Source organism: Penicillium daleae (genome assembly GCF_028827525.1).
Source record: "Penicillium daleae strain IBT 16125 chromosome Unknown utg000001l_segment0_segment0, whole genome shotgun sequence".
Taxonomy (NCBI): Eukaryota; Fungi; Ascomycota; class Eurotiomycetes; order Eurotiales; family Aspergillaceae; genus Penicillium; species Penicillium daleae.
In genome coordinates this window covers 2,668,622-2,681,567 of record NW_026623149.1, presented here as the reverse complement: position 1 = coordinate 2,681,567, position 12,946 = coordinate 2,668,622, and the positions used below count along the sequence as shown (strand labels likewise).

The 12,946-nt window shown below is 47.8% G+C and overlaps 7 protein-coding genes across 7 annotated transcripts; 3 read left to right on the top strand and 4 right to left on the bottom strand.

The window, feature by feature from the left end:
* Window positions 1-383: 383 nt before the first annotated feature.
* Window positions 384-2,078, top strand: N7458_000865 (general substrate transporter; the record flags this gene model as incomplete). The annotated part of the gene is made up of 4 exons (XM_056904259.1): window positions 384-594; window positions 650-821; window positions 922-1,364; window positions 1,420-2,078. The coding sequence occupies 4 exons, from the start codon at window positions 384-386 to the stop codon at window positions 2,076-2,078; spliced, it is 1,485 nt and encodes a 494-aa protein (XP_056772026.1).
* A 327-nt stretch (window positions 2,079-2,405) lies between these two features.
* On the bottom strand, window positions 2,406-2,634 carry N7458_000864 (uncharacterized protein; the record flags this gene model as incomplete). The annotated part of the gene is made up of 2 exons (XM_056904258.1): window positions 2,406-2,545; window positions 2,604-2,634. 2 exons carry the CDS (start codon window positions 2,632-2,634, stop codon window positions 2,406-2,408), a joined length of 171 nt encoding a protein of 56 aa, XP_056772025.1.
* Window positions 2,635-3,141: 507 nt separating this feature from the next.
* On the top strand, window positions 3,142-4,253 carry N7458_000863 (uncharacterized protein; the record flags this gene model as incomplete). The annotated part of the gene is made up of 4 exons (XM_056904257.1): window positions 3,142-3,249; window positions 3,313-3,539; window positions 3,600-3,946; window positions 4,003-4,253. 4 exons carry the CDS (start codon window positions 3,142-3,144, stop codon window positions 4,251-4,253), a joined length of 933 nt encoding a protein of 310 aa, XP_056772024.1.
* Window positions 4,254-4,420: 167 nt separating this feature from the next.
* Window positions 4,421-4,790, bottom strand: N7458_000862 (LysM peptidoglycan-binding domain-containing protein; the record flags this gene model as incomplete). The annotated part of the gene is made up of 2 exons (XM_056904256.1): window positions 4,421-4,608; window positions 4,679-4,790. The coding sequence occupies 2 exons, from the start codon at window positions 4,788-4,790 to the stop codon at window positions 4,421-4,423; spliced, it is 300 nt and encodes a 99-aa protein (XP_056772023.1).
* Window positions 4,791-6,874: 2,084 nt separating this feature from the next.
* On the bottom strand, window positions 6,875-8,432 carry N7458_000861 (uncharacterized protein; the record flags this gene model as incomplete). Its single annotated transcript, XM_056904255.1, has 6 exons — window positions 6,875-7,277; window positions 7,330-7,705; window positions 7,762-7,842; window positions 7,894-7,930; window positions 7,993-8,171; window positions 8,426-8,432. The coding sequence occupies 6 exons, from the start codon at window positions 8,430-8,432 to the stop codon at window positions 6,875-6,877; spliced, it is 1,083 nt and encodes a 360-aa protein (XP_056772022.1).
* Window positions 8,433-9,335: 903 nt separating this feature from the next.
* Window positions 9,336-10,413, top strand: N7458_000860 (zinc-binding alcohol dehydrogenase family protein; the record flags this gene model as incomplete). The annotated part of the gene is made up of 2 exons (XM_056904254.1): window positions 9,336-9,572; window positions 9,622-10,413. The coding sequence occupies 2 exons, from the start codon at window positions 9,336-9,338 to the stop codon at window positions 10,411-10,413; spliced, it is 1,029 nt and encodes a 342-aa protein (XP_056772021.1).
* Window positions 10,414-10,649: 236 nt separating this feature from the next.
* N7458_000859 (uncharacterized protein) lies at window positions 10,650-12,435 on the bottom strand (the record flags this gene model as incomplete). The annotated part of the gene is made up of 2 exons (XM_056904253.1): window positions 10,650-11,432; window positions 11,488-12,435. 2 exons carry the CDS (start codon window positions 12,433-12,435, stop codon window positions 10,650-10,652), a joined length of 1,731 nt encoding a protein of 576 aa, XP_056772020.1.
* Window positions 12,436-12,946: the final 511 nt, after the last annotated feature.

Below are 12,946 nucleotides of genomic sequence, written 5' to 3'. Positions count from 1 at the left end.
GGGAACTCCCGACAACGTGTCGGTCAGAGTGCCTGGCTTGCCTCTTTGGTACTCGCGTTTCTTCTGTGGAGTCATCCCTCTCCTCCATAATCCACATTGCGAGTGCTCGCCTAACCTCCGCGTAAATGGCGCTCTCCGGATTCCCCAGAACTCATGGCAGGACCCGCCGTGGACCCTGACGATGTGACTACGATTGGATTACGGGCGTCATCGCCGTCGGCAGCGATACAACTCGGATCCATGGCAGTCGCAATGGCGGCACGAGTGAGATTGAATCTAGTTCCATCACGCATATAAGAGTGTATGGACCCTGAGATGTGGCTTGATCGAGTTCCACAGCTACTTTGAACATTTTCACCGGATCATCTTTGCAAGCCTTCATCATGCGTACTTGGTATGGAAGGGGCAAATCCCTTCAAGCAGCCGTTACTGCGTGTTGTCTAGTGGCGTTCATCTTGTTTGGATATGACCAGGGCGTCTTCAGTGGCATTGTGACAAACGACGACTGGAGGACGCAATTTAATTATCCCAATGATTCGGAAGAAGGTATCATTGTCAGCTGCTACAACCTTGGATGTCTCCTAGGATGCTTGAGTAAGTACTCCTAGACTCACTTACCCCATATGTTTGGTCTGACATGAATGTTAAGTCAATTTCTTTATCGGCGAGTATCTCGGACGCCGAAAGACGATTTGGCTAGCCATGGGAGTGGTAATTGTTGGCGCAGTCTTGCAAACGTCGGCCTTCACCGTGCCTCATCTGATCATTGGAAGATTGGTCACTGGTGCGGGTACAGGCTTGAAGACCTCTACTGTACCTATGTAAGAGTGACATGATGTTTATTGCGGCGTTGATCAGCTATTCATACTGATAACACACGTCACAGGTATCAAGCAGAAATGTGTGATGGAAAGACACGAGTCGTCTTATCTCTTCTGAGGTTCTTTTCACTGCCGTTGGCATCGTCGTGGCATATTGGTTTGACTTTGGCATGTCCTTCGTCGGAGGGCCGATCGCGTGGCGACTTCCTATTGCTATGCAAATTATCTTTGCTATCTTTGTCATCATTCTCGTCTTCGGTCTTCCGGAATCTCCTCGCTGGCTCATTAATCACGGTCAAGAGAAAGAAGCCATAGAAGTGCTTTGCGCGGTATATGACAAAGATGAAAACGAGGAGTACATCGTCAATGAGCGCCGTGCAATTCTATCCGCTATTGAGCTGGAGAATACTGCCAACAAGAAGTCATTCTGGAAGATCTCCCGCAATGACGAAGTCAAGACGGGTCAACGTGTTCTTCTTGCTTGGGGAATGCAACTGATGAACCAAGTCGGAGGAATTAACCTAGTGGTATACTATGTGCCCAGTAAGTGTGCCATCCAAGCATCAAAGAGACTGTGAACTAATCTTAGAAACTCTAGCCGTGTTGAAAAACAATGTGGGGATGACTGGTCAACTCCCGCAGATCTTGGGTGGATGCATTCAGATTATGTTTATGTTGGGATCTCTTCTGCCCGCATTCATGTTAGACCGCATGGGTCGTCGTCGAACGATGATGATCGGCTCGTTCGGCCTGGGGGTTTGCATGCTCATGGTCGCAGCTCTCTTATCACAAGTCGACAAGCCGAACGGGACATCTTACGCCTCCGCATCCGTATCTTTCTTCTTCCTCTATATGCTCATTCATGGCATGTCCATCAACTCGGTACCGTGGGTGTATGTACCGGAGATCCTTCCTCTAGATGCTCGCAGCAAGGGAACAGCTATTGGCGTTAGCTCTAACTGGCTCTGGAACTTCACCGTGGTCATGATCACTCCTGTGATTATCAACCGCATCCAGTGGAAAGCTTACTTGATCTTCATGATCACCAACTTTATCTTCATTCCAGTCGTCTATTTCTTCTACCCCGAGACTGGCAATTTGCGTCTGGAGGACATTGACCTGATTTTCTCTCGGGGCGGTGACCCTGTGAAGCAGGCACGACTAATGGCTGCCGAAATCAAAACCCATGGCTATCTTCAGTCAGAGGAAATCGGCAATGAAAAGCACCCTGAAATTGTCAAGGTGGAGCATGTTTAATTCTCATTTGAACTGGAAATGGAGATATTAATCCTGCCTATCCGCGATGCTCAACCGTTGAGATTCTTCTCACATATGTTTAAATAGATTATATCGATGCATTATGTCACTCAAATTATAACGTATACGAGGAATATTTTCGCTAATGTCTGGCCCAATGACCCTGGTATCATTGATCCAGGATACCAATTGAAAAGTTTCACATAATCTCCCAAAAACAGTTTCAATTCATCATAAACATCCCCTTTGCTTCCTAATACTGGCGCCACCTTCAAATTGCATAGCGCCATTCCATGCAACCACTTAGAGAATCACACAACCTTGCAGTCAATTAGCCTTCGCAGCCTTAGGAGGGTACTTCTTTCCGTCCCTCTCCACCTGAGGAGTGCAGGCGCAGCGCTCGCTCTCTGGGATCGAGTCCATAACGGATGGGATGTGGTTGCCGCATCCCCACCAGGTGGCCTTGTCTGCAAGATCATTAGTTGTTGCTCGTTTACACCCCACTCCATGATTTCTCGAACTTACTGCAGGTGGCGCAGTGAGCCTTCATACACATGCTGGGCAAGTTGATAGTTGTTCCGTGTAAAAGGGTCTTGTGGATGGTAGACAAGATGAATCGATCCAATCTTTCTTGATTGTTTGGGTTGGTGATGGCAAGATGGTGGGAGGCGTGCGGGAAGTGGCTTTATACACGTTTGTGCCGCCATGCCTTAGTCATAGCCGACGATCTGGAGACGCCGATTAGTGAAGCCCGAAAGCCCGAGCTGTTATCGGCGTTTATAGTTTGTCTATTCTAAATTGGACTAGGGGCATAGATATACGCAGAATGAAATAATTATAGTCAAAGCAGGGACGGTGCTTTTTCTGATGAATGGATATGCTTACGTAGATGCGTGGCTTCATCCTTCTTGCTTACGATAAATAAGCGAACTGGTGTTTAGTGGGGCAACGCGGGTGAAAGCCGAAGATAGATTCTGACCTCATTTCTGCAACACAACAGCGACTCAATTCATTGGAAAAAACTAACAGAATGAGAAGATTTTGGCCGAGTGTTATATGATCTATGATGACTATCATCGCAGTCGCTGGCGGTACAGGTGGCGTGGGAAAGACACTGGTGGAAAGGTTGGGCCAGGAGCCAAACATTAGCCTTATTGTCCTGACACGTAATGTAAGTTTCTCCTGAAGAGGGCAATCTACTAGGAGAATCCTAACTTCATTATGGGCGATAAAGGAAGCCAGCCTTCGAGAGAATATCCAACACATCCAGATCGACTACAGCGACGTCCCTTCCATGACCACGGAGCTGGAGCTCCACAATGTGCACACTATCATATCTGCGATTGGGATTGTCTCTGCTGAAACCAGCCAATCCCAGCTAAATCTGATTGAAGCAGCTGAAAGATCTAGCTCGACAAAGCGTTTTGTCCCGAGCGAGTTCTCGTTCATTCAAACACCCGAGTAAGTTCGCTTGCTATCTCTATCGCTCGCACTCACTAAATCTCTCATCGGTGAACAAAGGCTATTGTCAGTGGATCCGAGTATTCAGTTCTGGCTTGATGCGGCGGATCGTTTGAAATCTAGCTCGCTGAAGTATACCCGCGTCATTCCGGGGTTCTTCATGGATTATTGGGGCATGCCTCATGCGAAGACAAATCTTTACCCGTACGCCTTCGGCATCGATATCTCTGGCGGTGTAGCGGTCATTCCCGGTGATGGCAATGATGTCATTTGTATGACATACACGTACGACCTGGCGAACTATATGGTGAAGATGCTTGAACTGGAGGAATGGCCTGAGTTCAGTGTGTTTGTGGGGGATGAAGTGACGTCCAACGAGATTTTGACTATGGCAGAGGAAATCAGGGGTGTGATTAAGACGAACATATTCAAAAGATCATTTAACTAACATGCTATGGACTAGGTAAAAAGTTTCAGACAACCTACGACAATGTCGACCAGATCAAGGCGGGAAGTGTGACCGTCCCACCCATGCCTAGCACCATGGGATCACCGGAGGAGCTGAGGGAAGTTACAGCATTGGTCAGTCTGCTCATAGTGACTGGAGTGTTTGATTTACCCAAAGAGAGCCGTATGAGTGATCGATTCCCCGAAGCGCGACCCGTCAAATTCAAAGAATTTCTGGAGAAGTGTTGGGGAGAAAGGCACACATAAGATCAGACATAGGTTGAGGAGGTTGCTGTGTTATTAAAGGCTCAGTCGACTTATTACATCTCCAATATTGCACTCATATCGGCAAATACAGCCAAAAGAAAGATTTCCAATATTCGAGAGACTTGCCAAAAGCGGTGTCTCTCAGAAAGGGGACGTAAACCAAACATTTAGTCGTAGCATTGCGGCCCAGGCCATCTCACGCCGACACAGACAGGACGTTCTGGAATAAGATTCGAGCACGAGGTGTTTATATCCGGGTTCCAGCATAGGAACTGGTTGATTGTGAAGTTAGAGCCATACCGTGCAATGATGTCCCAGCAGGTATCCCCAAATTGGACCATATAATGCGAGTTGCCTGAATTCTAGTTAAATGATTGTTGCTCCCAGTCATCAATTCTCTCCATAAGCTGATGGACGAAACATACAATAAGGAGTCTCTTGTAAAACATCACGGCTCACAGTCTCAACAGCAGCCGAGAACCCTAGGGATGTAAGCCCCAAAGTGCAAAGAAGGATTTGAGTGCTCAAGGAAGCCATTATGGTCAGAGAATTCGGATGACACCAAAAAAGGACCTGTTTTGCTCTCGATGCAAAGGTAGAGAAGAAACTGCGACAATGGATCTCGATCAAGCTTTACTGGAGCACATCCTGGGTATTTATGTTTCCGAGAACATACGGAGCGAGGCGATTGTCTCAGCATGTTGATGCAACAGGCCGGTAGCAAGAAATTAAACGCAGGTTTCTTGTATGACCATAGGGAGAGCTGATACGCCACTTTGACTGTGAGGGGGATCAGCTCCATATAGGTAAGCATACAACATCTTCAAGAAGGAACGGTGGTATTGGGTTACTATCAACCCTGTCTTACCCCCATCTGGTGTTATTCCTGCTGAAAGAAAGCCCCTGCCAAGATATAGACGGAACTTGAAGTTGACGAATCGAACAGATTCAGATTACCCAATTAGAGGTCCCATCGAAATTCTCGCATGCCTACCACTCTTCGGATTTCTCTCAGACAAATCGTGCATTAAACCACTGTCACTGTTACATTCAGTGGAATATGGGTGATACCTTCGTCAGAGCCAGTGAGTCCCTTTTTTAGGATTGGTCATTTACTTGGTGGGACGATAATATAGAGTATAACAGATGATGAATATGTTCAGACCTTACCGCCTCTTAGAGAGTGGACTGTGTAACAATCTCATGTACAACACAGAGTTGAAGCTTTGACCACAGGGAATTAGAGGCAAGGGTAGTCCTAGTCTCAGCCCGTACGGTGAACGTACCATTGCACAGTGTCACACCTAGAGGTTATAATGGCTAGTGTTTTACAACTAAAGAGATAGAATGCAAAACTTTTCGTAGCGAGTTCGCTTGAAAAAGTTGGTTGAAATGGAATATACTATTGTTATCAGTCTATGCTTCAGGACAGCTGGCCTGGGAGGAGAGAAAAGCTTGGCTTCTTACCCTCCGCAGCCCACCATGATCTAGGCACTAAAAGGTACTGGATTTGATCTGTCTGTACTGCCTTCCTTGAGCTTTAGGTGAGCCTTGCCTCATTCTATCAGACTTCTCTACTTCGATAAAGATGACGCCTATACGAAGTTTCAGTAGTATGGATAGCTCGTTTCGTTCCTTTACGATTCGAAATCTACCGTATATTATACCTTTAGAAGCGATTCCCAGAACAATCCCACTGTCGAACTTATGCTGAAGCGTAAGTTGAGACTATTGTAACGAAAGATGCTACACACAAGGGTTAGTCTAGCGTATCATTTTATGCTTCGGATACACAGACTGTCCCAAATTTTGCCACCTTGAAATTTTGCGACCGAGAAAAAGGTCACTGTCACTTCAGTGAAATTCTGCGGACTCTGACCGAATAGCCCATATGAGCCGTTGGGCATCGTCCGTAATGAAGTGTCTAGGATAGACAGTTTTTAAATCAATGCACAGGTAGGAAATGCGACAACAAAGACTGTGACTCATAATTAAATGATCATCTGAAGTCCTCATTGTCTTAATCCAAGTTGACTATCGATCATAGTGTTTGGTACAGATTCATCCCCACATCTAAGCTGTCATTTCTTGCGACTTCGGATGATTACCGTGCGGGTGGACTGTTGCTCCGACTCGAATAGACCTCGGCAAGGTAGATCTCAGGAAGTTAATTTCCATCATCCTCTTACCTCTTGACTGGTAAGGACTTGATTAAAGTTCGGCATGGAGCTGATAGAAAACAATATACATTGCGATGATCGACATCGTCGTCTTTGCGAGCTCCTTTCGTAGATTAATTCCAAACGAAAAACAATCCCCTCTTCCCTCTTCCCTCTCCCCTGGATCGAATTCCTGCTCAAACTTGGAATCAAATGTAGATATGTCAATCACCAGGGGAAACTGATTACAAGCCTGGAATAAGCCTGGAATAAGCCTTGCGCACTTCCCCGCGAATTGGTGGCCACACTAAAGCTTGAATGGCTACCCGTTGCCTCCGGGGCCGTGGACGTGATCAAACCTCATTTACGAGCTACTGTGAGTGCTCTGAAGTACTGAGGAGGGGAAATCAAGTTTGGGTTAATGATGAACTTGTGGCAGCTAATTAAAAATTTCTTTTCTAATCATACAGCCACATCAAATCGCCTGCTATCCGACTTTTCCAACGATAAAGAAGGGTCGTGCAAGGCCAACTCAAGATTATGTCTATCATCAAGTCTCTCTGGAATACGAGATGCCACTTGTTGAGAACTCAAACCATGAATCGACCGATTGCGGGGGTTCGAAAGGGAGCCCCCGCTGAGAACATTAGATTCGGACGAGTCGGATGTCTTTTGTCTCTTTCGTCGGATAATATCGCGTAATTTCACATATAACGGTCGGATAGCCGGCGCGGCTGCGCACAAATGTGCGACAACGGTTTCCGCACAGGTCCAGTAGAAAACACCAGAATTCGAGTAAGTCGGATCACGAATCGCTTCGACATTTCTTAGGGTTGGTACACGAGCGGATGCGATGGCTATGACACTAAAAAATTGTTAGTCCTCTGCATTTGATATCTGTCAAGAGTACATCTTACAGAATACCACAACCAAAAAGAGCATACAATGCAACCTTTTGGGCTACTGTGGCGCGAAGTCTTCGGAGCAATGGTAGAGGCAGAATTAAAACTGCAAGTTCAGTGGCAATGTTCACCCCTGCACTGGCATAGGCCACGCCTGAGATACTGAGACACCTCGCATCTTCCCTTTTCAAATCCCATATTGCATGGATCGGCACGCATTGCCATATGGCCATCGGGACAAGTATAAGGACAGCCACTGTCGTGAAAACCATCGTACCCATGACACAACGTCGAAAGAGTGGAATCTCAGGGAATATTCGAAGGTAGAGGAAAAGTATCGACATTTTGATGAAATAAATGACGACTAGCCAGAAAATCTGCGAGAGATAGTCTAAGAAGGTGTTAGACTTTGATTGACAGAGTCGAGGTAATGAACGCGATACTGACACCAGAGAGCTAGGTGAGTGGCTTGAGATATGGAAGAGAAGTTGATATCGTATAGATGGTAGCCCATCCCCTCATTCACAGCTTACCATCGAGTTAGTACAACGACAAAGTTTGAGAGATTCATGAACATACAAAGATTGCCGAAAACAAGCAATGGTATCATCAGCACCTATGCTAGAGTGTAAGTAAATGCATCGCGTCTGAACGTTTTCCGACGACATCGTGACGTACCCCAGCAATGATATGGCTCCAGTCATCCCACCAAAATTTGCGCAATGTATACGCCCTTGATATTATGCGAAGAATCACGATGAGAATACCAATCCCACTCGCTGCGATCGCCGCTCTTATATTATCTTTGTGATTGTTATGAGGCAGGTCGCATTGTTTGGCCCAAGACTGCGCCGCCACTATGAATTATCAGTGTCTGGCACTGTGTGGCATCTTGCTATGATTTGGGAGTACCGACCGATTGTTTCTGCGGTATCACATGTGTCTAATAAGCAAAGGGAGATATGGGTGTTGACATTTTTGTTCGTGCATCGGCACTTGGTATCCGACGGTTCGCAATCGCCTAGTAGGAGACTCTGTGATACACATTCGACCTGCATACCTCAATGTCAATATTCAATCGCAAGCCTGGAAACAGACACTCAAGACTCACAACACATGGTGGCAAGCTATTCGAGCCTGAAACGCCATCAATCCCTGTCGCAACAGTGAGTCGCATGCATACCCATAGGAGAAGTGACAGGATATTGCGCTTCATCCTGCTAAAGAATGACGAGGCGGAGGGGCTTTTCCTGCATCCATCGCAATGGGGACTCGAGGGAGAGAAAGATGGGGAGGAAAGCGCATCACGTATCTCAATTATCGCCCTGTCGCCTGTATTTCAACCATCCCCATCATTAATGTAACCACGGCATGTCTTCGACGACGAATGGTACCTCGCGCCTCAACAGGTCAAACCAAGGTACGATTGGGCACTATGGGGTCATTCTGGTCTAGAGTTCCGTACATTGCTGCCGCATCGATACAGGGTCCTCTAGTTGAACGACGTAATGTCAAACCTTAAATGGGGGGGGGGAACCGTTCGCATTCAATGTGCCAAGAAACTCACGACGAGGCGCGGCCTTAAGATGGAAGTGGGTCTCGTCTGATCTGTCATTGGTGATCTGTCATTGGTCAAGTCCCATGTCCTTGATTGGATGAAATCTTGACCAAAGAAGCAGTGTTGCTGCCAGATATTCAAGGCTCCAACGCGGGCCTTTGTCAGTCGGAAGAATTGACGACCCGTCGGCATGGGGAGAATAATCTTATCACAATCAGCACATCCATCCCGAGTCTTCGCCGTGCCGAGGTCGGGATCAACGTGATTATCGGGGCAATTCAGTGCTCCGTACAAGCCCGAAGTATTTATATCGCAACAGAAATATTCACATGCAATAGACTAGAAAATTTTCTGACAGTATACATCATATTCCATCTATTTGCTCGAGTTTCTCGCCTTCACCTCTCCATTTAGTGATCAAGTTCTTTTGCCAAAGGTCATGGCTGATCAAGTCCCAACTTCAATGAAGGCCTTAGTCGCGGACCGCTCTATCGTGAGCCGTCTTTCAAATTATTCGTGCGGCCATCCGTCTGGAGATGGCGTCAAGATACAAACAATTCCCGTTCCCGAGATTTTGGCCAACGAAATTCTCGTTCGCGTACGATCCGTCGCACTCAATCCAACCGACTTCAAACATATCGATATTGTTTCTCCTCGAGGAGCTATCATTGGCTGCGATTATTCGGGAACAGTCGCCAGAGTAGGTGCCAAAGCGCCTGGACACTGGGAGGTTGGAGATAGGGTGGCAGGCATTATACATGGAGGACTCTACGCCGACCGCGGTTCTTTTGGTAGAGTATCTCAAGATCCCTGGTGATCTTGCCTGGAAAGTACCCTCATCTGTAAGCGATGAAGAAGCGGCTACATTTGGAGTCTCCGCTGTCACCGCGATGCTAGCCCTAAATGCTCGTTTGGGCGTTCCTTGGCTAGACTCAGGCAAGAGTCAAGGACAAGAAGACACCCCGATCTTCATCTACTCGGGCTCCACAGCGGCTGGGCTTTACTCCATTCAACTTGCAAAGCTCGCGGGACTGAAAGTTGTGACAACCGCATCTCCAAAGTCTCATGACCTGGTCAAGGAGTACGGTGCGGACGACGTGTTTGATTATCGGTCTCCAACCGCCGCCGAAGACATCATTCGAGCCTATCCCAACATCGACAGAGCCTTGGATTGTTTTTCAGAGGGCACTTCGACGGAGTTCTGCGCCAATGTGGTTCGCAGGAACCGAGGATGGGTTGTGACATTGTTGGATTCCGGCAAAAAGGATCTGGATGGCGTGAGAGTCGATTTCATGTTGGCTTACTCGGTTTTCAATGCCGAGTTCCAGTGGCTACCACCAGTGGGACCAAAGTTTCACAAAGTGCCATCTGACAATGACGCTTTGCGCCGATTCTACGCGGCGTTGCCTGAGATCGCACTGAAATTGAAGACGCCTCCCTTGAAAAATATTGATGGCGGGCTAGAGAACCTAACTACAGGTCTCGATTTGCTTCGTCAAGGGAAGGTGTCGGGAACTAAGCTGGTTGCGACCGTTTTTTGATGTTTTTTTGTTTGCCTTCTATCAATTGTCGCTGTTCTTGAGCCCTTGATGTACTTAATCTCCAATACTTGGTCACAAATAATATCTTTTCTTATATGTTGAGCTTGAAATCTTAAAGATACATGAGACGGGAATTCCCTGGCACGTGTTCATGTGTATGGGAGCTGCTTTTTTTTTTCTCGAATTCCACTTCATAAGGAAGGGACATCGATTGTACGTCGCCTCGCCAGAAATATTTACGCCCATCTGATAGTGCTGTTCTGGCAGTTAGGGACTGGGCCCGTCTTCCATCGAGGGGTTGCCTCCTCATCCGCCAACTTCGCGACCGGTTTGAGAAGCTCCATTTGGCCCCATGGCGTGTCCTTGAAGCTTGTCATAAAGGGAGACTCCCGTGTCAGATACTCCGGGAACACCCGCTTCCAGCCATCAACTATCTGCAGCAAAATCTCAGAGACAAACTGATCAGGGGACGAGCGCTCAAACGTAAACTGATCAAGGGTCTTCTGCACCACGTCTCTTGGGTAGAGCCCAACCTCGGGGTCGAGAAGAATTGTGTCGCCCGCAACCAATGAGCTGACAACATGGTAAGATCCACCATTAAGCGCGCGGTCTCGAATAGCCAGCATTGTTGCCAGGGCACCAACGACACCAGTCATCATATCTGAGATGGGAAGAGGCGGAAGAACACCGGTTCCCTCATCATATCCCCAAAACTTGCCCATTACATATGACGCCCCAGAAGCAGCGTCTCCTATTTGCTGCCAACCTGGTCGCTCTGCAAATGGTCCATCGGATCCATAACAGTTCTCATCTACGTAGATGATGCCCTTGTTGCGCTTCGCAGCCATCTCCAGCAAGCTCTGTAGTCCAAGACCCTTCCTGTCGAGAGAACCGTATCGGAACCCTTGGATGAAGACATCTGCATCATTCAGAAGGTCTCTGAGGAGGTTCATGTCAGACTCTTTGCTAACATCGAGGTCCACCGTGCGTTTCCCCGCGTTAAGGGTCAGTTGAAGCACCTGCAAGCTGAGTCAGAATTTTGAGACCATTACCAAACCTGAGCTCTCTACTTACGTTCAAGTCCACCAGTCTGCTACAGTTGACGCGAATCACATCGGCACCAAACGAGGCGAGAGTCACACCGATAGCTGGACCTGCGATAATGCGTACCATTTCGAGAACTTTGATTCCTGCCAGTGGGCGACGATCCGAGCCCTTTGGAAGTGGCACAGAAGGAGTTGGACGAGCATATGACTCGTGAGTATAATTTACCAAGGGATGCGCAGCCAGGCGCTTCCCCATCTCGGTGGCTCTCCATCCCTCAGGCGAATAACAGATGCTCCCGCACAGTCCGTGTCTCAAGTTATGCATCTCCAACTCATCCGCGCTCCACTTCTGGACGTGATCCTTGATATATTTGTACCCTTCCGCCAAGGATTGCAATGAAGCTTCCATGTCAATGCCCATTGATTTGAGAGTCTTGCTTGCATCGAGGGATCCATGAAGCTGATACCACACCCGGGGATCTTTCGTAGGATAAAGCGCCGTGGCTCTTCCAGCCAATGGCCCAATGCCAAATCCTTGCTCGAAATCCCTGGCGAAAATCTTTGACAAAGAGCGACTGCGGGCGAGAGCAGAAATATCCGACCCTTCCACGTACGTGGTAAAGGTTGCCCCTAGCCAAATGCCAGCGTGATCTGTATTGACCGTCACGCTGCTTTCCTTCGCTGGTTTTTCATCACGGAGCTCAAGCAATTCGTTCGCGACCAATCCGCACATCGCATGCAGCGCAGCAGATACCAGAGGGGCTTTCATGGGACCAGGAATCATGGGGTCTGATCGGCCTTCAAATTTGACGGTATCCCATAGACTAGCGTCTTTGGTGAAGCCTGGTGTCCTTGATGCAAGCAACTCGAAGATTCGCCTTGCGTCTTCGGGAGCCGGGAGCACATTATTGTCGATGTACGTCCCGGGCCCGTAGACGTCATCTCCAGGCACAGTTTCGTGTCTGATACGAGCCATCGTTGAGGGAGTAACAAGTGAATACCTTGCTCGTGCGATCAAATTTCGAGGTCCTTTCAAGGCTTTTCGTGAGAACGTGGCGGACGATTTTATACGGGAAGAGCGAACAGGGCGTTAGTCACCCTAGCTAGGCATGATGCGGGGTCAATTAAAATAAGCCCGCATCAGACTGTCAGTGGCCTAACCGAAACGCTAGGCGCGCCGTAGCTTTGGCCCAGCATACCCCCGCAAGCCAACAGAGCCTGATCAAAAACAGTGTAAGTTGTGCCTTTTTTTTTATTCGACTAAACTGTATGAATAGTAGCTAACTTATGCAGACATCCAGCAAAAGCCTGGAGGGGAAGTGGGTCAATTTGTGTTGTGCAATAGGGTAAGTGTGGGACTCATAATGCGATCTGCAAAGGCCGATCGTCGTTGCCTCGGACCTCGTCCCCGAGGTTTCCATCTGAGGGGTCGTCCAACACGGAACAAAATAATGACCAGTTGGCAAATTTATATACTGGCTGCTATG